The 26655-nt window shown below is 44.3% G+C and overlaps 1 protein-coding gene across 4 annotated transcripts in view; it reads left to right on the forward strand.

Annotated features, from left to right (window-relative positions):
• The window catches only part of BFAR (bifunctional apoptosis regulator), a 31088-nt gene extending 5435 nt beyond the window's left edge, over positions 1 to 25653 (forward strand). For 2 of the 4 annotated variants that reach the window (XM_032392230.1, XM_032392229.1), the window contains exons 2-8: positions 9895 to 10230; positions 11625 to 11829; positions 12627 to 12796; positions 15495 to 15639; positions 20680 to 20853; positions 22357 to 22559; positions 24310 to 25652. In XM_032392230.1, coding sequence (XP_032248121.1) covers positions 9968 to 10230; positions 11625 to 11829; positions 12627 to 12796; positions 15495 to 15639; positions 20680 to 20853; positions 22357 to 22559; positions 24310 to 24502 — 1353 coding nt within the window. In that variant the 5' untranslated portion in view covers positions 9895 to 9967 and the 3' untranslated portion in view covers positions 24503 to 25652. Of the gene's footprint in view, positions 1 to 9894; positions 10231 to 11624; positions 11830 to 12626; positions 12797 to 15494; positions 15640 to 20679; positions 20854 to 22356; positions 22993 to 24309 lie in introns of those variants that run through there. The other 2 variants (XM_032392232.1, XM_032392231.1) reach the window with 2 other exon arrangements.
• Positions 25654 to 26655: the final 1002 nt, after the last annotated feature.

Below are 26655 nucleotides of genomic sequence, written 5' to 3' on the forward strand. Positions count from 1 at the left end.
AGTATGTAACAGCTCTCTAGTCCCCAAACCTCTGTTTGCATAAGACTCTCCTAAGGGGCTTGTTGAAAATGTAGGTTCCTGGGCCTCTCTCTCAGATACCCTTATTCAGGTTCACCAAACTTCCAGGTGTTCCTGTCAGATGTTTCTGTCATAGGGAGTCAGATACATGTTGATTTGATTTTCATCTGCAAATATCCAGAACCCATCTTTGTGCCAGCTTCTTCAGGAACGATGATAGAATTCTGTGGCTTCATACCTGATCTCAAGGAGCTCAGGATTTGATTTGGAGAGGCAAAGACTGCTCAAACTGATAATTGAAGTATGCTTGCTAACCAGTATTTTTATCACAAGTTACTGGACATCTACAGCATTTAACACAGGACAGGTTGTTGAGTATATGCGACATAACAGAAACGAAAGTGGACAGTCTCACGGAGAGCCAGGACACCTGTCTAGTGTGTTCTCTTGCCCAGCACCACTCAGGAGCAATAAATCTTGTGGCCTCAAAGTTCAGGCAGCAAGTCAACCTCCTGTGAGCTAGCTAGCTACCTTTGCCCTAGTAATTTCTGACTCCTTCCAAAAAGAAAGTCTGTCTAGGGGCGCCTGGGTGGCTCAGTCGTTAAGCGTCTGCCTTTGACTCAGGTCATGATCCCGGGGTCCTGGGATCGAGCCCCAACATCGGGCTCCCTGCTCAGCGGGAAGCCTGCTTCTCCCTCTCCCACTCCCCCTGCTTGTGTTCCTTCTCTCGCTGTCTCTCTCTCTGTCAAATAAATAAAATCTTTAAAAAAAAAAAAAAAAAAAAAGAATGTCTATTTGGACAAGAGTTGGTAAGAGCCCAGAAATGCTTCTCTTGTATTAATGAAAGCCAATTTCTGCCACCTACAAGAAATGCACATAATATTCTCTCTTTATTGCCATTTCTGACCCTTGCCTTGCTTTGCTTACATTTGGGCACATTTCTTTTTATTTCATAGTCACTAGATGTGTGCAGTCACTCTTTGGACATTTAAAATGTCTGTAGTATTCTATCAGTGTTCATAGTGTTGTCCCCAGAAGGAGACATGTGGTGCCAAAAATAGGCATCGCTATTTTTCTTTTTTTTTTTTTAAGTTTGTTTATTTATTTAAGTGATCTCTACACCCATCATGGGGCTGGAACTCATGATCCTGAGATCAGGAGTCACATGCTCTTCCGACTGAGCAAGCCAGGCACCCCCTCACCCCTGTTTCTGTTGTAACTGTTCCTGCTTATTTATCTCATGGAAACCCATGCTCACCCTAACAGTCATAAGCTGGAGTTTATGTTCCAAAATGCAGTGTTGTCATATCCTAGTTTATTTCCTTCAGTTTGGACTTCTCAACTTCATAGTAGCAGCATAAAGGAGCAAATTAGTCCTTTGATCCATTAGCTATTACTGATTACCGTGTTGGAATAATGTAGTGTTTTGAGGTCAGGCTTTAACTCAGACCATGATTCAACACCTGGCTCTGCCCTATATTAATGAGGCCTCCATTTTCTCTTCTGTAAAATGGAGATGAGCGTAATAATTATCTCATAGGATTACCTTTCACATTATAGGGACTCAGTAAATATTAGCAATTGTCATTAATCTTTATTGTCAAGTAATATGTAATGAAAAGAAATAAATAGCCTAATTAAAGGCCCATATAAAGCCAGAATGTTTGTATTCTTGCAGTGAAACATCTTTGCTAAGTAATGATTGAGATCATATTTTCAGGCTGCAATCCAATAAATTAGCCCTCCAAAGGATTATTCCTAAAACGTTAGGTATATACTGTCGTCACAATTAATGTTTTGTTGAATAAACAGGTAGAACTGTAATTATATACCACTGAACAAAGCAGTTTGAGGGTTATAACTTCTCAAGAGTTAACAATCGTTATGTGAAATCTTTATAAGCTAAGGTATAAAAATTCTCCACTTAAACTCAGAATTCATGGATTCTTTTTTTATAAATTCAATGCAGATTATTGTATTAATTGCTGTTGGGGTGACTAAGGGATCGAACAGGTGACAACAGTGTTCCCTCCTCCTTCCAGAGAGTAGCCCTCTAGATGAATCCACAGATAAGTACTTGACCAAGTCAAACAGTTGTCCTTCCACGGGAGCAGTAGCGAAGTTCCTTGCAGGTTCTTTAATCGGCCAGAATAATTGGGAGACTATTTGTATTCCAGCCCTTTTTCTTCCTTCATAGAGTTTTCAGATAACTATAGCCTGTCTGTTAGGTGTTTCTTTGGCGAAACACAGAAAAGGTTACAGTGATAGAGATCTTGGAATTGCCCAAGTAATCAAACTGTGATCATTGTTTCCTATCAGTTGTGCCAGCAGATCATGCCCATGAACATTTTAGAAAAGGTCAACTGTACAGTTTGTTCATGTCGTATTTCACATATTCATGTTTTCTAAAACTTTATGCCATTTCTTGACACTGAAATTTTAGAGATGGTATTTTCCTCAGGAAGTAATATCTTTCCAGGTGTTTTAAAAGTTACATTGGTGAGATGTCAGAACAAGTTGTTGATTATATGGCATGAGCATGAGAACAACTTTTGAGATTCCTCACTTACACGGTTTGAGAAGTGTCACACACCTGGACGTGGAAGAAGAGACCACATTTACTGAACACTTCCTATGTGCTGGTGCTTGCTTATACGTGTCTCCTTAATGCTCATGACAGCTTTGTGAGGTCGGCGGCGGTGACCCCATTCCTTATGTATGCTAATGGGAGACTTAGAATGACTGATTTGCCCACAATCTCATGGCTCATAAATAGTGAGACTGGGACTCAGAACCTGTCTTCTGAAACCGAGGTGTATACCTCATTGTTACATGGTCCATATAAACCTTAGCTATTATCAGAAAAAAAAATTACAGTTTCTTAGAACCAGGAAGTAACTCCAAAATATTAAAGCAGGTGTCTTAAAGGCCTATACTAAATATTTGATACATAGAAGAGCCCACAAACTCTCGCTTCATTCATTTTGACCTAGGTCTCTGGGGATATGATGAGACTAAAGCCAACTTAGAATTTTTAGACTTGCCCTCAGATTCATCCAGAGCCTTTCACACATGGAATCTACTGAACAGGGGTGTCTGGCCTCTGATTATAAAACAGAATATAAGCAGTAATTTAGAAAACTTTGTGGAAGACCTCAGAGGTACTTTCTCAGCAATGATGGTAAACAACCTGCCTGCAAATCAAGAGACAGGAAAACTATAAGCTGATAGAACTCCTTAAGCTTGCTAGCCTAAGACCAGTTAACCTAGAAACCTCATGCATCCATCAGTAGACTCTGAAGGCATCAACCCTGGGAGAGGTCATAAAAACACAGATACTCACACAAATATGCCCAAGGTCAGGAAGGAAACAGAAATTGAAAACAGATGGGTGAGGACTAGCAAACCAGAGCGGACATGCCCTATCTGAAGGGTGCAGCTGCTGAGTTTCTCAGCTCGACCTGATTCCTGTCACTCCATATGATATCCCAGTCTTGCCAGGTCTTCTGACGTTTTCAACAGAAGCCAGGAGTCTGGATTTTTATGTGGAATCAGATTTTTTTTTTTAACACCAGCACTAAATTCAAGAGAAGGGAGAGAGGAGGAGGAAGGATAGAGGGGGTTAGGGAGAGAGGGAGAAAGAGCAACACCATATGAAAGCCTGTCCAAAGGCCAGATGTCACCACAGTGGAGTGGTGGCTGCCCGTGTGGAGACTGTTCCAGGATACAAAGGGTGGAAGCTCATGGCAATAGTATTTACCTCAACTTGGAAAGGCTCACCTGGGTTCATTATAACCACTCTAGGAAGCAGAGGGCTGTAGAACATTTAAAAAGTCTTTATCCTGGGGGCACCTGGGTGGTTCATTCGGTTAAGTATCCAACTCTTGATTTCAGCTCAGGTCATAATCTCAGGGTTGTGAGATCAAGCCCCGATTCAGGCTCTGCGCTCAGCAGGGAATCTGCTTGAGATTCTCTCCTTCTCCCTCTCCTCCTGCTTGCACTCTCTCCCTCTCTCCCTCCCTCTCTCTCTCTCTCCAAAATAAATAAATCTTTAATGGGGTGCCTGGGTGGCTCAATCGGTCAAGTGTCTGCCTTCAGTTCAGGTCATGATCTCAGGGTCCTGGGATCGAGCTCCACATGGGGCTCCCTGCTCAGTGGGGAGTCTGCTTCTCCCTTTCCCTCTCCCCTCTGCTCATGCTCCCTCTGTCTCAAAATAATAAATAAATAAATAAAATCTTTTATCCTGGGGCTCCTGGGTGGCTCAGTCAGTTAAACCTCTGACTCTTGGTTTCGACTCAGGTCATAATCTCAGGGTCATGAAATGGAGCCCTGCATGGGACTTTGCACTCAGCAGGGAGTCTGCTTGGGATTCTCTCCCTTTCCCTCTCCCTACCCCTCTGTTCCTTCCCACTGCATGGGTGCGCTCTCCCTCTCTCACACACACACAAATAAATAAAATCTTTAAAAATTAAAAAAAAAGTCTTTATCTTGGTGGATAAACAGGAGTTTTTAACTTTATTTGGATCTTTTTTTTTTTTTAAGATTTTACTTATTTATTTGACAGAGACAGAGATAGCGAGAGCAGGAACAGAAGCAGCGGGAGTGGGAGAGGGAGAGCAGGCTTCCTGCCGAGGAGGGAGCCCGATGTGGGACTCGATCCCAGGACCCTGGGATCACGACCTGAGCCGAAGGCAGACGCTTAACGACTGAGCCACCCAGGCACCCACTTTATTTGGATCTTGATCCTCTTTGAGAACCTAATAAAAACTATAGATTTCGTTCAAGCAAGTGCTCATGTTACTCACTCCTGTGTACAAACACAAGCCTGGCATGTAATTTCGGAGCACGCACGGACCTCTTGACTTGCCTCTGCAGACATCAGTTGAAGACCCAAGTTTTTATTCAGAAACCACAGCTCTTCAGAGTGACTCAGGCCCCAGAGGTTAGCTGTACTCTTCAATTCTGTGCTGTTCAACCTGTCATTTTAAACTTGTCTCTGTTTGCAGTTTTGCAGACTTTTCCAAACTCAGGCATTCTTCCCCCTTAGTTTTGAACTAGGTAATTAACACTTGTCATTTCATGTGACGCTTGCACACAAACCAAAGTGTATCCCTGTGAACAGGGCACAGGGGGTAGAGAATGGACTGGATCTCCTCCCCCAGTCCTCTCTGGAGCCTTGGAGACAGAGAAAGAAGACAGTAGACCACAGGGACATTCTACTGCTTCCTTGTGAAGGAACTCGGAAAGAGCCAGCAAAACCCTCTCCCAGCTCCTGCTGTGGGCTGAGTTTATAGATCTCTAAACATCCTCAAGAACACTGGCTTTCTCAAAGAGGCCTTTAATCATTGCCAGTGCAGGAGGGTTGTTGACCCACAGCTTGGAACTTTGGTGTCTGAGCTACATTTTATCACTTAAGAGGTACTTTCTTCCTCCAAAAGTGCTGTTTTCCCTCATGGAAATAACCCAAAAGCAGACAGACAGAAATAGCAAAAGATCAACTGACTTCGGTTAAGATTGTACTCTTTCTCTGTTAGCTTTCACATTTTGAATGTAGGGTAACCTGAAACTAGCCACGTTCCTAAGAGGTAATCAAAGTCTATGCAGTTTCTAGTTTGTTAAAGACAGTTTTGAGACAAAACTAGTGGCCACTTCAGCTTTTCAAAATACGACTTAAAAATACCTTTTAGATGCCATTGTGTGGTTTGTTTTCTCTCATGAGAAATAAACTTTCAGAGCTGGTAAGGTAGGGAATGGCTTTATACCTTCTAGTGGTGTTTTTTAATATTTTATTTATTTATTTGACAGAGAGAGCACAAGCAGGTGGGAGGGGTAAAGAGAGAGGGAGACGCAGACTCCCCACTGAGCAGGGAGCCTGATGTGGGACTCGATCCCTGGACCCTGGGATCCTGACCTGAGCCGAAGGCAGACACTTAACCAACTGAGCCACCCAGGCGCTCTTACCTTCTAGTTCTAAAAGGCTAATTGGTGAGGGGTTCAGTCTGTTAAGCGTCTGCCTTTGGCTCAGGTCATGATCTCGGAGTCCTGGGATCGAGCCCTGCATCAGGCTCCTTGCTCAGCGGAAGAGTCTGCTTCTCCCTCTGTGCCTCTGCCCCCCACTCATGCTCTCTCTCTCTCTCTCTCTCTCTCAGATAAATAAAATCTTCTAAAAAAATAAAAGGCTAATTGCTAAGAAATGAATTTCAATACCTATTGTCATTTCTCTGCAAATTACTCTGAAATGCATATACACTTCGCCTTATTCTTAACTCCCATCTACAGTTTTGTATCTCCAGCTGCTCACTCAACAATTCTACTTGGAAGTCTTATCATCACCTCAAACTTAAGTTTTCTAAAATTCCACTTCTTTCTAAGATCAGCCCCATGTGCTCACAGTGACCCATTTCTATCACAAGTACCTTTCTTCTTCCCTACCTCTGACACCTAGGCAGCATCTTTGATCATTCTTTCCCTCTAGTCACCGGAGCCCATAAATTATTTTCTTAACATCTCTCAGATACATTGATCCCTTTCTTTATCGCTTTTCATTCCTTTGCTCTTTTCATTTTTTGTCACCTTAGTCCTAGAAGTGATAAACATTTTACTTCTAAGTTATTCTAGTGTGGTCCTCCTACCTGAGGGGATTTATCGTACTCAAGCACAGCTTTGCTGATCTAATTGCCCCTGAAGCCTTTATGTGTTCCCATCGGCCCACCTGTCATTAACTAGGCACACAAGACCCCTATATCAGACCTGTAGCTCTGGGTCACTCACTGGTCCCCATGAAAATGCTGACAGCAGTGCCCAAGTCAGGCCCCTCTTTTCTGACCCTGTGCCCAGCCCTCACTGGGAGCCTCAGGATCTTTCCTCTGACCCTGAATCCAAGTGAGATCCTAAATGTACCTAAGGGGACTGCCCAATGCCCAGCTCACAGGAGATGCCTAATAAATAGCAGTGGTTCGGGGCGCCTGGGTGGCTCATTCGGTTAAGCATCTACCTTTGGCTCATGTCATGTTCTCAGGGTCCTGGGATCGGGCCCTATGTCCAGCTCCTTGCTCAGCGGGGAGTCTGTTTGTCCCTCTCCCTCTGCCCCTCCGTGCCCCCACTCATGCACATGAACTCTCTCTCTCTCAAATAAATAAAATGTTTAAAAAATAATACTGATAAGCAAATAAATAGCAGTGGGTCAATTATTATTTCCTGGGATAATGTTCTCATGGCAGCTGTTTAATCAGCATTAGCCAGATAAAGGAACTACTTTATCAAAATGATTCCTTTTTCTAAAAACCTATGTAAGATCTCCTACTTCCTTAGCAATTTGAAGAGACTGCCCAAAGGAAAGCAACTTAGGAATTTTTTTAATGTTCCTAAACATACAAATAATAAACAAATATGATTGATTATCAGAAATGATTTAAAGTTTGTCATTAAGAACATTTATTTGAAGTCTTCCAAAAAGAACAGTTTTTTGGGGTTTTTTTAAGATTTTATTTTTAAATAACCTCTACACCCAGCATGGGGCTCAAACTCATAACTCCGAGATCGAGAGTCTCATGCTTCACCACTGAGCCAGCCAGGCGCCCCAAAAAGAACAGTTTGGGCCTCACAGAAGGTTGTTGCCCTCTTTACTATTATTTATTATTATGAATAACATTAATTTAATTATATTTTAAAATTGTATATCTTATATTTAATCTTTTAATTTTATCTTTGCCTAATTATCTTTTTAGTACTGATGAGGAATCTCTATTCCACTTTAACACTGAGTTTAAAATTCAGTTGTTTATTCTTTGCGTTGAAAATCCCCCACTGGTGTTGGGCCAAAAGGAATATAACTTTTTTTTTTTACAATTTCATATATATTTTTACAATTATTGTAACGTTACACATTTTCATTAAGAACAACCTGATAAATACAGAAAACCAAAACCAAAAGAATCACAACCCTCCCCCACCCAACATACCCAGACCTACTACAAATACTTCATTGTATTTTCTTCAAGTCTTTGTTTATAGATTTGCTTTTTTTTTTTTTAAGATTTTGTTTTATTTATTTTAGAGAGAAAGTAGGGGGAAGGAGTAGAGGGAGAGGGAAAGAATCTTAGGCAGACTCTGCCCTGAGCACCAGCTGTCGCTAGGGTCAGTCTCCGGACCTGAGATCAGGACCTGAGCAGAAACCAAGAGTCAGTCGCTCAACTGACTGAGCTACCCAGGTGCCCCTAGATTTGCTTAAAATATAGTGCTCTATGTAAGCATAATACATCACTTTGTAAAAGGTGATACAATGCCGGTGGCTCAGTCAGTTGAGCATCCAGCTCTGGGTTTCGGCTCAGGTCATGATCTCAGGGTCTTTAGATCCAGCCCCACGTCAGGCTCCATGCTTAGTGCCGAATCTGCTGGGGTTGCTCTCTCCCACTTCCCCTCTGCCCCTCTCCACTCTCCCTCTCACACGCCCTAGTGTGCACACGCGCTAGCTCGCTCGCTCTCTCAAATAAATAAGTAAATCTTTCAAAATAATAAAAGGTGATACAATTCTCATGACTATATTTAAAAGCAGGTAAATTGCTACCATCTGTGCTTTACTTACCACGTGCCAGACTCTGTACGAGGCACTTCACTTGCATTCTCACGTTTAATTCTTAAACCCTCTCAGTGGGGGTAAATGCTATTACCACCCCCACTTATACATGAGGAAGCTGAGTCTCTAGGAAGTCCAGTCCCCACAGCTACTGAATGGCAGACATGGAATAAGACCCTAGGCAACCCAGACCTGGAACCTGTTTCTTAACCACTGTACCTGGAATGTGTAAAAACTTGAGCCCTCTCTTGCATGACCACCATGAGTGATGAAGAGAGATTGACTTCCCTTGTCTTCACAATAGCGAGGTGGAGAAACCCTTACCCATCAGCGCCTCTACTGTAGTAATACCAGGAATACTGTGAATAATCATTTCATTAGCCCCTGTTTATGCCATATACCATCCTTGCCACTTAACTTTCAGTGTCTCTAATCTTTACCAGAAGCCTTGAAGGTTTCTGTTAACCACCATTTCACAGTTGAGAACACAGGACTCAGAGAGCTCAAGTAACTTATGCGTAGTCACGGAGCACGTGATTGAGGAGCTAGGATTCTAATTCCATGGTGTTCCATACTTCCACTCCATAAAACAATCTCCTAAGACCCAGATAAGAACGAGAAGAGATGGTCCTTTGCCGTTTGCTTACTACCAACATTAGCATGTTTCTGTGGCACCAGATTGGCCAAATCCAGAGGGCGCGATGTGTGTTTGGATTGAAAGGGTATATTGAGCCCCAGGGGAGTTGATCTGGCACAGGGCACTTCAGAAAACAAGGTTTCACTCACTTTTTCGTACTATTCCTGTGGGAGCCTCTGCAATCACATGTTTATGAAATAAATAATTACCTAACGAGAAGACAGATTTGTCTGGATAAAAAAGGCATTATTTACATGAAGTACATCTGTTATTGCCAACTCCAGACATTTTACTGGCCCAAAAAGCTGTTTTGTTTTGTTTTGTTTTGTTTAAATCATACACATGAAAGGACTTGAGAAATTTAATTGGGAGAACTGAGGCCGGAGGAATTACATTTTCCAAGTAAGTTAGTGAAAGAGGAGGATCCAGGATTCTCCACTGCCCCCAAGTCCATTGAGCTTTCCACTACATTGTTTTGCTTCACCTAATTTTCAGAAGTATAACAGAGCAGAAAAATTCAGCGAGGTTTATTTGGTTTATGGAATGTGAATTTTTAGACATTAAGTTGGTCAGATATAAAAATTGCCTTTACTAGAACGGCAGTAATCTCAAACACCTGCTAAACTATTTGTCTCAGTTCTGTTGTTGTCTTTTTTTTTTCTAGATTTAATGATGCTTTGCAACAGTCTCTAAGTCTGAAGCTTTCTGTGCCTGTGCATCCCAGGATTTGCTAAGATATGGAGGAGCCTCCTCAGAACGATCTGAACACGATGACCCACGAGAAGGATGACGCTCTCCAGAGCACCAGCCCTCAGATTTCTGTTAGTGAATTTTCTTGCCACTGCTGTTACGACATCCTGGTTAACCCCACCACCTTGAACTGTGGGCATAGCTTCTGCCGGCACTGCCTAGCTTTGTGGTGGGCTTCTTCAAAGAAAACAGAGTGTCCAGAATGCAGAGAAAAATGGGAAGGTTTCCCTAAAGTCAATATTCTCCTCAGGTAATGCTCAGTCCATATCGGTAGCCCACGCAGCTAGCACAGTGTGCTTTCTCTTCATGGGAGCAACCAAGCTTGAGAGGGCCAGAGGGGCAGAGCCGCCCTCCTCCATGGTCATTCTAGATCTGCTGGTGTGTGCGTCAGGGAGCCCAGGGACTGCAAATCCAGACTCCCTTCCTCACAGGTGATCGTGATCTGTTTGTGATTATTTATCATAAAGGAGAAAAAGAAATTCTGGGTATCAGACCATTGCTTATAATCCTTTGTCATATAACACTTTTTATTGATTTGTATCTACTGCGGACACCTAGGTCTAATAGAGAAAGTGGTATAACTGCACAATTCTGTACAAATCAATTTGATGCTGATTTTCATCATCTTTGACTAAATTCTGTTCCAGTTTTCATATCAATAGAGGTAGCTTCTCATGCATAGTCTCATACAACAAATGGCAAGACCTTTCAGATAGTAGGTTCTTTTCTGCTTCTGTCCATAATATTTATAATGTACCTGTGAGGTCTTTGAGGCTAAAATCCTTGCTTTTCTTCTGTTGCCTTCTTGATACCAACAGAGTATCAGAAAGCTCCATGAAAACATTAACCTAACATTCTCTTTTTCATATGAGATATATTTACAAATACTTTGCTCTTATCTGTCAGCCTGGTTTACCTGACGGTTGCTCTTAAATTGAAGGAAGATTCTCTGATTATGGGTAATTGAAAATGGAGAGCCCTATAGTAGGACCTAATGGTCTTCCTCTTACTACTCAACTCCACTTGTTTTCTTTTTTATGAATTAATTTTTAATAACATAAGCAATACATAGATACCTTCAATTGCTTATAGTCTTCTTAAAAAATTAGAATTATTACTGATAAAGTTAAAGACCCCTTGGACCTCTCTTTCCCTATCTTGCCATCCTTCCTTCCTTTTTTCCCCAGAGTCATTTCAGTTACGACTTAGTTATGATTTCCTTCAGATTTTTAAAAATACTTTTATACATATGTGTGCCAATAGGAAATCCAAATATTTCCTCACGTCTGTGGTGTACTATCTGTATGGTTCTACAGTTTACTGTTTTCATTCAACGATATGTATGTCTTAAATGTACCCATCTAGATACAAGTGATACCCAGTAAATTCATTTTTAAAACCATGTAGCATTCCATTGTGTGAATAGACCATGTTTTATTTGACTATTTCTCTAACCATCGACATGTAAGTTGTTTCTCATTTTTTGCTGTTACCAACAGGGCCATAACCAACCTTCTTGTCCATTCTTCTAAAGTGCTTGTATATTATTAAATGTTGACTGTTAGTTTGATTTTAACCTCTAAACATTATAAGATTTAAGCAGATAACTGTCTTGTGATTTTTTTTTTTTTCTATTCTCCATAGGGATGCCATTGAAAAATTATTTCCTGATGCCATTAGAATGCGATTTGAAGACATTCAGCACAATAATGACATAGTCCAGAGTCTTGCAGCCTTTCAGAAATACGGGAATGATCAGGTTCCTTTAGCTCCAAACACAGGCCGAGTGAATCCTCAGAGAGGCGGGGGATTCTTTTCTGGAGTGCTCACAGCTTTAACTGGTGTGGCAGTAAGTTTATCTCTGTGTTTCTCTGCCCCTGCCCTCCACAGTTTCCACTGAAGTCAGTTCCTTTGTAATTGATGGCATACCTGTATGCGATGATTCACTGCGTGCATGGAAATCTGGGTTGTATGATTCTTCGGGGATGCTTTGTACTCAAGTAGTCAACGTCATATTCAGAGCCCAGTTATTGTTAGCTTATTCCATTTCATGCTCTTCATAACCTCTGCAATAGCCACTGTTATTACTCTCATTTTGTCTGTTTATTTCTTTTTATTCTTATTTTTAACCTAAGCTCCATGCCCAGCATGGGGCTTGAACTCATGACCCTGGGATCAAGAGTCGCATGCTCTACTGACTGAGCCAGGCAGGCGCCCCTACTGTTCCCATTTTAGAGGTGAGGAGGCCGATGCAAGGAGGTATTAGAACTGAAACCATGTCTACCTTGATGGTCCAGTCTCGAGCACAGCACTTTACTAACATCCCATGGACAGACTGTTTTCTTTTCAGTTCCATGCTACAACAATTTAAAGGTTACACATTTTCTAGCAAAAAAAGGCACATGATAAGTCCATTATACCGGCCAAGATGTTGGGGTCAAGGGTGCAGTGCCCCCAGATGCTCTGCACTGAGTCCTGTTTCTGACTCTGTTCCCTCATGGCCTTACCGCCCAGCAGTGAGAGGACCCCCCCCCCCGAGAGTTCTGCTCCCCCGCTCTCTTTGCTTCCTTGTACCAACGTGGCATCATTCCCTTCATGCTCAGCCTCTGACCTTCCTCTGTGTTAAGGGCTCTCCCTCTTCCCCAGGTGGTCCTGCTCGTGTATCACTGGAGCAGCAGGGAATCTGAGCACGACCTCCTGGTCCACAAGGCCGTGGCCAAGTGGACAGCGGAAGAAGTCGTCCTCTGGCTGGAGCAGCTGGGCCCTTGGGCCTCTCTCTACAGAGACAGGTTTTTAGCGGAAAGAGTAAATGGAAGGTGAGAAGCAATATCTTCTGACATTTTTTTTTAAGCTGCTTTATTGAGATACGATCCACATACTATAAAATTCACCTATTTTTTTTTTTTTAAGATTTTATTTATTTATTTGACAGAGAGAGACACAGCGAGAGAGGGAACACAAGCAGGGGGAGAGGGAGAAGCAGGCTTCCTGCTGAGCAGGGAGCCCAATGAGGGGCTCGATCCCAGGACCCTGGGATCATGACCTGAGCCGAAGGAACGACTGAGCCACCCAGGCGCCCAAAAAGTCACCTATTTAAAGTGTACAATCCATGGTGTTCAGTATATTCACCGATGGGTGCAGCCATCACCCCAGTCTAGTTTTAGAACATTTTCATCACCCCAAAAAGAAAGCTCTTACTCTTTTGCCATCAGTCCTCATAACCCCTGGCAACCACCGTTCTTGCTGTCTCAGTGGATTTGCCTATTTAGACTATTTTGTATAAATGGAACCAGACAATATTCATGACCTTTGGGTCTGGCTTTTTCACCTCGCAGAGTATTTTCAGGGTCCATCCAGGTTGTCGCAGGTGTCACTGCCTCTTGCGTTTTGTATTGCTGAGTAATATTCCCGTTGGTGGCTAACCCACATTTTATTTATCCAGCCTTCTGTTGACGGACACTTGGGTTGGCTCCGTTTGGGGACTGTTACGAACAGTGCCGCCGTGGTCCTCAGCATACAGGTTTTTGTGTAGATCTGCATTTCCAGTACTCTCTTGGAGTGGAATTGCTGGGTCATAAAGTAAATCCTTGTGTATAACTTTTTGAGGAGCTGCCAAACTGTTTTTCCAAAGCAGCTGAACCATTTTATGTTATTGACATTTTGTGTGTTGCTCCTTGATTATAAAAGAAGCAGGTATTTACTACTTATTTAAAAATAATAATGTAGAACTATAGGGTATTGGAAGTGAAATACCCTCATAATTCTACTCTTTAGGGAAAACCACCATGGTCATCTTTCTGGACATCTTTCCAGATTTTTTTTTTTCCATGTTTATACAGAGATACACATAAATGTATTTTTTTTTTAAGATTTTATTTATTTGTCTGACAGAGACACAGCGAGAGAGGGAACACAAGCAGGGGGAGTGGGAGAGGGAGAAGCAGGCTTCCCACTGAGCAGGGAGCCCGATGTGGGGCTCAATCCCAGGACCCTGGGATCGTGACCTGAGCTGAAGGCAGATGCTTAACGACTGAGCCATCCAGGCGCCCCTATTATTTATTTGTTTAAACTGAAAATGCAATTATACTAACCAGACCTGTGTTTATATATGTGTATGTATATATGCATGTATGTGTATATCCGGAGTCTATTTGATCTCTCCCAAAACAAATCTGGATTGTTTCCTTTTTCCTGTTCTAAGCAGTTCCAAGCAATGTTGTAGCAAATGCCCTGATACAAGGAACTCCCATATCGAATTGCCAGGCTCTAGGGAGGCCCGTTTACGCCCATCAGCATTTCCCCTCGCCCCCTTCCAGAGCCCTGTCCATCTTTATTGGAGTCTTTCCTTCCCCGGAGGGACTGTGGAAGGATAGTACTTAGCGCACCACGCAGTGCCAAGAGCAGCCGCAATCCGCTTGTCCCGGACGGCCGTCCACTCACTGCCCCCTGGAACTGGGCTTTCAGCACTTGACCCTCCTTTGGGAAAGCCAAATGCTCCCACTCGAATTGTCTGTTTTTTGTAAGAATTAGCACCTCTCCCCAGTTGTGGTTAAAAAAAAATTTTTTTTTTCTTGGGCGCCTGGGTGGCTCAGTTGGTTAAGCGACTGCCTTCGGCTCAGGTCATGATCCTGGAGTCCTGGGATCGAGTCCCGCATCGGGCTCCCTGCTCAGCAGGGGGTCTGCTTCTCCCTCTGACCCTCTTCCCTCTCGTGCTCTCTGTCTCTCATTCTCTCTCTAATAAATAAATAAAATCTTTAAAAAAAAAAAAAAATTTTTTTTTTCTCTACATACCTAATACATGTTTGAGTAATTGCCTTCCTTCCAGAAGATAGATTCCTAGAACTGGAATTTCTGGGTCAAAGGACATAAACCTTTACAACTTGGATAAATGTTTCCAAATTCCCCAGAAAAGGAAATGAGCCTCCATCCATCCACCAGTGGTCGTGTGCCCGTGGGGCTCTCGGCTATTGCTGCACCGGGGTGTTTTTAACGATGAATGATTATTGAGGTGGAGTCATGTTTTCTGATGAAAGGGATCAGACAAGGGAGCTGCCATCATTTTTCTTAAATTACTACCCCCAAACAGCTACTCTTAAAATCATAACATTTTATTGGATTTCTTTCTAATTTTTTTTTCTATATATACACATTTTGAAAAATAGGGCAGTATGTGAGAGGTCAGCCTGTGTAGCTGGGAGATCAGAGGTTAGGAGCAAAAGAGACCAGGCTGTGCCTTGGCTGAGCCACTTGATGTCTCCAAGCCATTTTTTCAGCCACAAAATGGCCATCATGCCACCTACTGGGCAGAATTGTTAAATGGATCTGTGGTGACTCACGGAAGTCATTTTAGAGAGTCACGAAGATTCAGTGGTTTGCTGTTATTACTGTTATGCCATATACTAAGTGTCTTAACTTACTCAAGCCTAAAGCATTTGTGCTGATAGGATGCAAGCCTGACTGTGAAGAGTTTGCCTTCAAAAGAAATCTCCTCCTGCTACTCCCCCTCCCCGACAGGTTGCTTTTAACCCTGACAGAGGAAGAATTTTCAAGGGCGCCATATACCATAGAAAACAGCAGCCACAGAAGAGCCATCCTCCTGGAACTGGAGCGTGTCAAAGCCCTAGGTGTGAAGCCACCCCAAAATCTCTGGGAATATAAGGTGAACTCTTTTTTTTTTTTTTTTTTTAATTGAGAAAAGTGTAGAGAACAGCCTCTCCGTCATCTGCATGCCCACTGAGTAGGAAAACATCACAGACCCCCCTGAAGCCCCCAGCTCCCCACCCTCTCTAGAGGTACCATGCTCCTGCCGCTGAGCTGGGGGTCCCTACTTGTGTGAGGGGTGTGTGTACGCAAGCACTAGGAGTGTTGTTTCACGGGTCCCTAACCTTCACGGAAGGGGCCTGAACTGAGCACGTCCTTCTGCAAGTAGCGACCTCTCTGGCCCCAGTTCACTCCTGTTCGCTTTCGAGCACGTGCTAGTTGAGGCCTTGTCCTGCCAGTGAACCCTGAGATCCTTTCCCTTTTTGCTATTAGAAACAGTGCTGCTGTGGAAATTCTTTGGACATTCTTATGCTTTATGGTGTGTACTGCGGAACAGGATTGCTAGCTCACAGGCAATACACATCTCCAACTTTATGAGTTGAAGATAAGTTACTCTTTACCGTGACTGCACCACAGATAAGATTTAGCAAATACTGTACCGTAAAACGAATATTTTTTATTATAAAATATCTGGAATAAATACCGACTTGTATCCTAAAAAAGATAGCATGGAGAAAAGTAATTACAAATGATCCATAAGTCCATAGGGAAGAAATGCTCACTCATAATTAAAGAAGTGCAAACTGAAATAAGCAGATGGCATCGTTTTCACCTCTATGGTCCTGTCAAGGACAAGAGCATCATAATCTAAGGAAAGAGACATTCGTGTGTTCTGTGGATCCTAAATATGGTGCAGTCTCTGTGGAGAGCAGTTTATCAATAACTAGTAAAATTTAAACCGCCCCCACCGCCTGACCTGCAGTTTCACTTCTTAGCACATAGAGCACGGGTAGCATGGTCTGGGGGTCAAGGGCAGGGCAGCTGCGCCCCTTGCCGGGCTCCTCCAGGGCACGCTGGCTATGGAACAGCAGCAGGTCCCGGGGCCCCATGTGCCCATCTCCTCCTCGGTAATCACAGAGAGAACCGAACTTTGAGTCCCCAAACGTCATCCGATGAGACGCTCACCTCAGCATCGTTGGTAATAGCAGCACACAGAAATCAAGGGAAGTGCCCATCATGAGGACAGGTTAAATAAAGAGGGCGCACCCGTACGTATAACCAGTACAGAAGAAGGTAGAAGGTGGGGACTCTGGGTGTGCCAGTAAGGAAGGATGCCCAAGTTGTACTGTTAACTGCAAATAAAGAAAAGCACATTGGAAAATAGACACATTTGTATGTATCTATATGTTCGCATTTGCATAGAATATTTGTGGAAGGATACACAAACTGTTAGTGTTTTCATCTAGGGGTTGGGACTTGGACAGAAGGGAGAATTTTATTGTCAATACATTTCTGTGCCATTTGGAAAACATTGTGTTGACTTTGTACACATATTATTTTAAAACTAAAAAAACACTTGTTTTAGAATTTTTGAAGACGGGGCATGGAGAAGGTTTGTTGTTTTGTGCGTTATTGCTGACTCTCTATTTAAAATACGTAAAAGTAATCTTAATATTAACCAGAGCAAATGGGAATGCGATTCTGGACCCAGGCAGAATCTTATCAGTTGGCTCCTTCAGGTCTTCTGAGCGGGCAGCCCCTCCCAGAGGGTGGCCATTTGACAAATCGCCAATTTGGACCTTTGGACCTGTCGGCACAGGTCCAAAGGTGTGTGAATAGGATTCTTCCAGCCCTAGTGTCCGGGTGCAATTCTTATTCTCATTCGACATGAAAGAAACAGCTCCCCACTGAAGTGCTATCATCATAACCACCTTACCGGGTGGTTGCTTTTCCTCCTTTTCTGATAGGAAGCCAAGCACTCACACTGGTTCAGCACTCACACTGACACCAGACCCACAAATAGGTAACCTGCTCATCTCCCTTTCTCTTGTACTAACCATGATGTGGCTGGCCATACTCCAACTTTATTTCTGGGACCAGTGCTCCTTTAGATCTTGCATATTTTACAAGAACAGTATTGCCCCCAAGGCGATTGATTGGTGGGAGGTGAAGAATAAAAACAAGTCTTAGATAATTTGTGATTTGTGGCCCCCTCCAAAATACCACAGTACATAAACAGATGTATAGTATATCTGTGGTATTCACATTTCATGGGGAGGCAGGATTATGAAAAAAAAATATTTTTAAAAGGGGATAATAATAAAAAAAAAACAGGTTGGGAAACATTTTTGAATGATGAATTACTCCCATGTCTATTTCTCACCTATGTTAGGATGCAAAGATATTTACTATGGAAAATTTCAAACATACACAAAAGCAGGATAACACTACAGAACTGCCGGGTACCCTTACCAGCTACAGCAACTTATGTCCATGTTGATTTCAGTGATCCCCCACCTACTCCCACCCCTGACTATTTTGAAAATCTAAGATACCTTATTTTTCATAGGTAAATATTTCATTGTGAATCTCTAAAAAGTAAAGACTCTTTTAAAAAGAAAACTAGGAGCACCTGGGTGGCTCAGTCGGTTAAGTGTCGACCTTTAGCTCAGGACATGATCCCAGGGTCCTGGGGTCGAGCCCCATGTCCAGGACCCCCAGCTCAGCGGGGAGTCTGCTTCTCCCCCCCCCCCCCCCCGTTCTCTCTCTCTCACTGTCTGTCTCTCAAATAAATAAAATCTTTTTTTAAAAATTTAAAAACAAAACTAAATTCCCTGATATCACATAACTTGGCAGTATTTAAATGTACTATATCATATCTAAAACTAATGATGTAACGTATGGGGATTAACATAACAATAAAAAAATTAAAAAAAAAATAAATGTACTATATCTTTTTTTCTTCCAGTTCATTTGTTCCAAACAAGGTCTACATTTGGCCATTGTGTCTCTCAAGTCTCTTGTAGTGTATGGATTCTCCCTCCCTGTTTTTGTTATCCTGCATTTATTTGTTGATGAAACTCAATAGTTTTGCCTGTAGTTTGCCTCCATCTTGAATTCAGCTGATTGTCTCTCTGTGGTGTCACCTGACAGGTTCTACTATCTCCTGCATATCCCATATTCCAGTAGTTATATCTAGAAGCTTGCATTGGTTTGGGTATTTGACAAGACTACTTCATAGGTGGTGGCATTTTCTTCCATCAAGAGGCTCATGATATCTAATTGTTTCTTTCTGACGGTAGCAGCCACCATGATCATTGATTCTTTACTTGCAAAATGGTGATACTGTAATTCTCTCATTTCTTCATTTTTTTTAATTGAGAGAGAGAAAGAGAGCACAAGGTGGGGGTGGGGGCAGAGGGAGAGAGAGGAAGAATTGCAAGTAGACTCCCCACTGAGCATGGAGCCCGATGCAAGGGCTCCATCTCACGACCTTGAGATCATGACCTGAGCTAAAACCAAGAGTCAGCTGCTTAACTGACTGGGCCACCCAGGTGTCCCTCGGTTGTTTTGTTTCTTAACTTCCACATATGAGTGAAATCATACGGTGTTTGTCCTTCTCTGATTTAGTTCATTTAGCATAATACCCTCTAACTCCATCTGTGTCATTGCAGATGGCAAGCTTTCATTCTTTTTTTTATGGCTGAATATATTCCATTGTGCATATATATATATATATGCACATCTCCTTTCTTTATTCATCAGTTTGATAAGTTTTGACATATTGCACACACCTGTGAAACCATCACCATCAAGGTAGTGAACATATCCATCACTCCCCAAAGCTACCTCCTGCCCCTTTGTTGAGCCCTGCTACCCACCCCTCCCCATTCAAATAAGTGCATGGTGCTAACACACTGATCCAACTTGCATTTCTCTAAGAACTAATGATATTGAGCATCTTTTTATGTGCTTATTTGCCATCCTTATTATAAATCTTCTTTGGTGAAGTAGCCATTCATACCTTTTGCCCATTTTATATGATGCTTAGTAGTGTCCCAAGTAAACTGAATCACTTTGAAATTACTTTTATAATCAGGAAAAATATAAATACCCATTCTTCAAAGCAAAATTTTCCGCAATGATGAAAATGAAAATAAATTGTCCACAGTACCACCTGAGAGTCAAACACGGTTTACTTTGCATTTTGCTCTATTTTCTTCCAATTTTCTCTGCATAGTTTAAATGGTCCTTTTGTTTGTCTATTCATTCTACAAACACTTATATCTATTGTGAGCCAGGTGCTCCTCTAGGAACAGATGTGAAGGAGGCCTGGCTTCTGTGGGGCCGACAGCAGAGAGATCAGATTGCTATATGTCTTTGAATGTTGTTTCACCTAACGGTGTAACACGAGCATTACCCAAAATTGCCCATGTTCATTTTTCAATGGCTGTGTGAACTCTGTGCTAAAACAGCTACTGTAACTTCATTATTTAGGTCGCAGATTCCACTTGCTGTGTCATACACAATGCAGCACTAAACATTTTATGCGTAAAGCCTTCTGTATTTCTGATGACTTTTATTTTAAGTGGTGCGCACTCATACGCTGGTTAAATTAAACTTTTTTGAGAGAGAGAGAGAGTGCGTGTGAGTGCGGGTGGGGGGTACAGAGGGAGAGGGAGAGAGAGAATCTTAAGCAGGCTCCCACACCCGGCGCAGAGCCTGACATGGGGCTCAATCTCACGACCCTGAGTTCATGACCTGAGCTGAAACCAACAGTCAGATGCTTAACCGACTGAGCCACCCAGGTGCCCCTAAATTAAACATTTTTAAGACTCTTTGATACAGTTTACAGAATTGTTTTCCAAAAAGGTTGGGTTTTATTAGCAGTGCCTAGGGTATGTATCTCAGCTCCCCACAACCCCTCCTGACAAAGCCATGGAGAAAGATTGGGGCTTTATTAAGCATAGCCCAACATACTGATTACTTGGACTCTTCTTGCCATTCATTCGTTTGTTCATTCATCCATTCATTCGTTGTCTGTGCAAACCACACAAGAAAGGCTGATGGCAAAGGGTGTGAGACTGTGGAGGAGCACGGGTGGGAAGCTGGCCACCACCGTTGTAATGCGGCCCTGTCCCCGCCTTGTCCTCTGCAGGCTGTGAACCCAGGCAGGTCCCTGTTCCTGCTGTATGCCCTCAAGAGCTCCCCGAGACTTGGTCTGCTGTACCTCTACCTGTTTGACTACACAGACACCTTCCTGCCCTTCATCCACACCATCTGCCCTCTGCAAGAAGACAGTTCCGGGGAGGACACCATCACCAGGCTTTTGGTAGGTCTGCAGAGCGCCTTGAATGCGATGATTCTGCCACTCCTCAGCATGCTCTGGAGTTGGAGACAGGACTGTAGCTGTCATGGAAGAGCCAACAGCACCCAGCCTTAAGGAGAAACCCTCTAAGAGGACACAGAGCAGACCCTCCCCACTCCCAGAAGCCAGTTTTATTTCCTACATTACACAACAAGAGGGGCTACCCTCTGGACCTGAAATATTTGGGGGGGGGGGGGCGGGGGAACAGCATCGCTTTTGTTCTAAATTTAGAAGATAGCCTAGGTCTAGATTGCCCGAGGGTTAGATCTGTGGACCTTCCAGCTTAGTCATCTGTCTGTTAAGAGGATCCCCAAAGGATGATTATTTGTCCCACCGCAGGGCAGGGTTAGCATCTACCCCAGTGGCCTCAGAAGAGTAAGCCTCATCCACCTCACTGATAGGAGCTGTCACATCAGCTGACCACAGGCCCCTGGCAGAGACAGTTACGCACCTTGGCTTTTGTGTCTTCAGTGTGACCCATGGAGTCCTCCAGAATTGTTGGTGGATCCCACTTTTCTCTGTGTCTGGTTTCTCTGTGTCTGGTTGGTATTTCAGGGGATGTCCTTTGCATTGCTGCTCTTGGGGCCGTCCCTCTGATCTGTTTAAATCAAAAGTCACATGGTTATAGGAATCGTCATATATGATCCATACCCATAAATATCAAAGCAGAATTCCTAAATTTCCAAAGACCCTTTTTAAAATACTTCAGTCAAGTGTCTGCCTAACTGACTTGAGCCCTGGGTGTAGTTTAAAGCCTGCTGATGAGCCCCTATGCAGTGTTTATCTAATTACCCAGTTTCCTGCTGTTACCTGCCCTTGCTGGACTGGGAGCACAGAGACCTCCCTGCCTTTCCATTTTAACAAGCCCCAACAACCCCTGCCCACTCAGCAGGCTCACTTTCTTCTTGCAATACTTAGTATCTGCTCCATTGTACACAGTCCTGCTGAGCTTCCATAAGCCTTCTGGATGCCTCCATGAGTTGTTTAAATGCTCTGGTTAATTATTTGCTAATATCTGTAGTTAAGAGTTTTTTATTTTCCCCAAAACTACTTTTTCAAGGTGTATGTTTAATATTCCCATGATCTGTTACCATTGCAGTGCAGCTAAGATGTCGAATTTAGAAAACTGTCTGAGTTACCCATGCAGTGAGGAAGAAATTTAAAAACTGGTCTAATTTCAATTCATTGCACCCTCATTATTTATACCTCATGCTTAGATTTTTTACTTCTGAGTTTCCACTATTACATAAGAAGCATCTCAGTTCAACTTCTTTGGTAACATTTATCCAGTGTAAGATTAGTTATTATAAAGGTGAGCTGATGGATGGAAATCTCATGTTATGCTGTTGGATATGCGGGTGTTTTAATAAATGTAAGGTTCACTGTGAGGACCACAGTATTTTCCGTAAAAGTCAATCCTCACGATTTTTTGGGCCCACTTGTGCTTATTTTTATGTTATTTTAAAGGATCTTCGAGAGCCCACATGGAAACAATGGAGAGAATTTCTTGTCAAGTACTCCCTCCTTCCGTACCAGCTGATTGCTGAATTTGCTTGGGACTGGCTGGAGGTCCATTACTGGACATCACGGTTTCTCATCGTCAATGCCATGTTACTCTCGGTTCTGGAATTATTCTCCTTCTGGAGGATCTGGTCAAGAAGTGAACTGAAGTAAGTGTGTTTTTCCATTGGAGATGGCTGACACAGCGGGCACCGAGAAGGACTGAGTGGTGGAAGGGTCCTCTCTGAAGTAGTAGGTAAACAGGAAAACAGTCCTGGGGCCCTGGTTTAGAAACACTGCTTAAGCAGCAAATAGGAAACTGTCCTCATGTTTGGAGCCAGGGAAGTTTTCGTGGTGCTCACTGTTCAAGAGTTTCTCCATATATCTTATCCCCGTGTAATAACATATCATGTACTTCTGGGGGCGGGGGTGTGCATGAAGGATTGTATTAAGGAATACATAAGTGAGAAGAAAAGGGTTCTTTATGGAGAGGGCACTTTGGTAGAGCATAAAGAGATCTGGTGAGGAATTCTGTAGGCATGAGTTCTAATCCTGCCTGGCCACTGAGCAGGACAGTAATCACTTCTCTGGATTAATGCGGAAAATGAGAGCATTGGGCTAGCCAGTCGGAGTCAGGACTCTTGGTTGCATGTGATAGAAACCAGCCCGGGGGTACCTGGGTGGCTCAGTCATTAAGCATCTGCCTTCGGCTCAGGTCATGATCCCAGGGTCCTGGGATCGAGCCCCACGTCAGGCTCCCTGCTCACTGGGAAGCCTGCTTCTCCCCCTCCCACTCCTCCTGCTTGTGTTCCCTCTCTCACTCTCTCTCTCTGTCAAATAAATAAAATCTTTAAAAAAAAAGAAAAGAAAAGAAACCAGCCCGAATTGGCTTTCCCAAAAAGAGAAATGCCCCACCAAGGCTTCCTGCACGGCTGGATCCAGAGACCCAAACGCTGTCGTCAGGACTGATCCTCTCCCTCTCACAGCCCTGCTCTTTGCTCTGTTCAGCCTCCAGCAGCTCTCTTCACGCAAGGCCCATGGTCACTCGGGGCACAGATCTGAGCAGCTTAGCACCCCTGGTGGAGAGAGAGCACTTCTTTCCCCATAGCACTTACAGTCTCGGGGCTCACACTCCTTTGCTCTGATTGGCCCTGCCTGGGTCCCATGCCCACCCAGACCTATCACCCGGTGCCGGGGTATGCCAGGCTCTCCTTGTCCAGGCTCAAGGCATCCCCTCACCCCCAACCAGGGGTTGGCTTCAGATCCACCAAGACCACATGGAAAAGAAAGGGGAAGGAGGCACCCAGAAGGAAAACTCAGGAAGTGTTTCCAGAAGAAAGAGGGTGGCTAGTGGGCAGGCAGAAGTAACACAGCCCCACACCAGCATCCTTAACAGCCTTAAACATCCCATGACTCAAAGAGTTCTTGGCCTCGTCAGTCAGGAACAGCCCTATAAATAGTTCCAAAAACCTGACAAGAATCTCCTTTTGATTTATTTAGGCTCACGGTTAATTGAGCCCCTCCTCTGCCCCTGGCTCTCTGCCGGGCACTGCAGATGTTTTGGTAAAGAACACAGACAGTCTGGACTCTGAAGGCCCATAGCCTTACAGAGAAAATACGGATATTAAATACATACAAGTGCGACCCAGCGACGAAGCCGGTGGGGCTGTGCTGGGGGGGGGGGTCCTCGCCCGGTGTGGGGACCAGGACCAGGCACACCCCGCAGGCTGCATGCTGGGAGTGGAGGATGGTGGGTCAGGCAGAGGCGCGCCTCAGGCAAGCAGGGCCGGGAAGCAGGGTGTCTGCAGCAGCAACGGCCAGGCTCCGCGCGGGGAGAAGGCCCAGGGCCCGCGCACTTGGCGTCATCATTAGAAACAGCATCACCATTCCACCTCTCAGATGCTTCTCTTCTTTTCCCAGGACTGTGCCTCAGAGGATGTGGAGCCATTTTTGGAAAGTATCAACACAGGGGCTTTTTGTGGCCATGTTCTGGCCCCTGATTCCTCAGTTTGTTTGCAACTGTTTATTTTACTGGGCCCTGTACTTCAACCCAATTATTAACATTGATCTCGTGGTCAAGGAAGTCCGACGGCTGGAAACCCAGGTGTTTTGACTTGCACTGCGCAGGCCCTGAGAGACTCTTTCAGCCTCCTTGACGTCAGAGCATTGATGCTTGAGCAAGGGGGGGCGGGGGGGAGCAGACTTCCTATTTCTGCGCCTCGTGAACAAGGTGCTGCTTTGTCCGTGAGAGGCTCCAGCCAGGTCCTCTCTCCCATGCCCGTGGCATCCTGGCGGCAGGGACTGACAGCCCAGAGCTCGGCCGACCCAGCAGCAGCACCTCCCAGCCCACCCCCCTCCGCACAGGGACTGCGGAGGCCCGCTCCACCACGGCTCTCAGGGACCCGGGGCCCCAGAGGATGCATGTGGCCACGGCAGGAGGCTGCCGCATCAGCGGGCCCGCTTGACAAAGGCTCCCGGCGCGAGTTGCAGCCCGAGGCCGAGCCCAAGACCCGGCTCGCTGGGGCCAGGCCCGTCCTCTAAGGCAGATTTAGGAAAACCAGGAGATTTTGTCATAGGCGTAGACAGTTGCACATAAAAAATGCAGAGGAGAAGCCCAAATCTGATGGACGATTCTGTATTATTAAAGAGTTGCTAGAAGATTTGTCAAGAGTTAAGCGTCTAAAAGGATTCTGTTTGAGACTAGACTGGTGGTCAGACTGTCGTCAGGTTTTCCATGCGTAATCACTGCGAGTTTGGATCCCTGACTCGGGTGGGGATTGAGTAGGATGTCAGGCACTAATGGAGAGTGACTCGCATCAGGCTGAGCTGCCTCAGTGCTGCTGAAAATGATTGTTGTGGGGTTGGTTCGTTTTGTTTGCAGGAATTTAATATCCAGGATAATCCTTTTGTTCAAGGAAACATTTTGTACATTGACCTTGCACTGTATAATCTTACTGTCCTGTTCTGATGTATAACACAGCAAGTATAATTACACCAAGTGCTGTAACTGTAAATATGAATGAGATGAAGCAGGGCCTTTTCTTTCCTTCCAGTGTAAAGACAGCAGGTGTGAACGTGAGCCGTCGGAAGATCGGCCCCGCAGAGGTAGACTTGCATCCACAGTGTTGTTTTGTGACTCCATGAACCCTTCATTAATCCTTTGGACCTATGAACATTTCCCTCAAACTTTGCATCCGAAAGTTTGAAGATATCACTTGAAAGTAAAATAAAGATTTTTATATAGATAAAAGTGTTATCTAGAGAAAAAGAGAATTGCTTAGAAAACGTGAAGAAAATCTGCACTGCCCCATACAGCCTGCTAGTCACACGAAGTGCCCCAGCCTGACGCGAGAGCCGCCCTGCGGTGTCTCACGTGAAAAGGAGGGAGAGTGTTTTTCTTCCTCCTGCGCTTGCTCATTAGGCCCCAGGGCTGCCAGGCCTTCCCCCGTCACTGACCACATAGCAGGTCTGGGGACTCCACGCACTATTTGCACATCCCTGGCCTGGTGCCTTGCACAGTTACTGTTCTTTCCAGCTGAGCACGGGGAGGCTGGTTGGCATCGGTGGGGCTGGGCCCAGGCCAGACTGCCAGTGAGTGCCCCCACGTGTACCCTGTGGGCTCACAGCATTCCCCACCTCCTCCCCACATCCTGCTTCAAGGATGAGTGAGTAATAGCCACATATGCACTGGGAAGGAGGAAGTGCAGACGGGCTGGGCCGGACTCTTGCTTCTTGTTGCCAGAGGGGGGACAGGCACTGGCTGCCTGTCTCAGCCCTCAGACCCTCTCAATCATAGCGGGCTTGGGTACCCCAGACGGGGCATTTATTGAAAATTTTCAGGCCCTTTGATGCAGAAATTGCACTTCATTAAGTCTGGTGTAAGAAAGCAAGAATTCCTGTCCTCATTCAAGGTCCTTCTAGCTGGACTACGAATCAAATTGACAAGAGACAGATCAACGGAAAATCAAACTTAACTTTGTACATACGGGGAATCCACGCAGGCAGGGCAATTCCAAAGATGGGCAAAACGAGGCCAAATGTCATCCTGAACTAAGGTAGGGATGTGGGCCGTCAGAGGGAAGGAATGCAGATGTTTGGTAATGAGCTGTTTGCCCTGCCACGCAGATGGGCCACTCAGATAGAACTGATCTCTGGTACTAACCCTCATTCTAGGACAGACCCCCAATTTAGATTCTTCTAGGTAGTTAAAAGGAGGGGCAAAAGTTTCTCTTGAGCCCACAGGGTCTCTGCTGCCTTCAGTTCAAA

This window comes from Phoca vitulina, unplaced genomic scaffold (assembly GCF_004348235.1).
Source record: "Phoca vitulina isolate PV1807 unplaced genomic scaffold, GSC_HSeal_1.0 scaffold66, whole genome shotgun sequence".
Classification (NCBI taxonomy): Eukaryota; Metazoa; Chordata; class Mammalia; order Carnivora; family Phocidae; genus Phoca; species Phoca vitulina.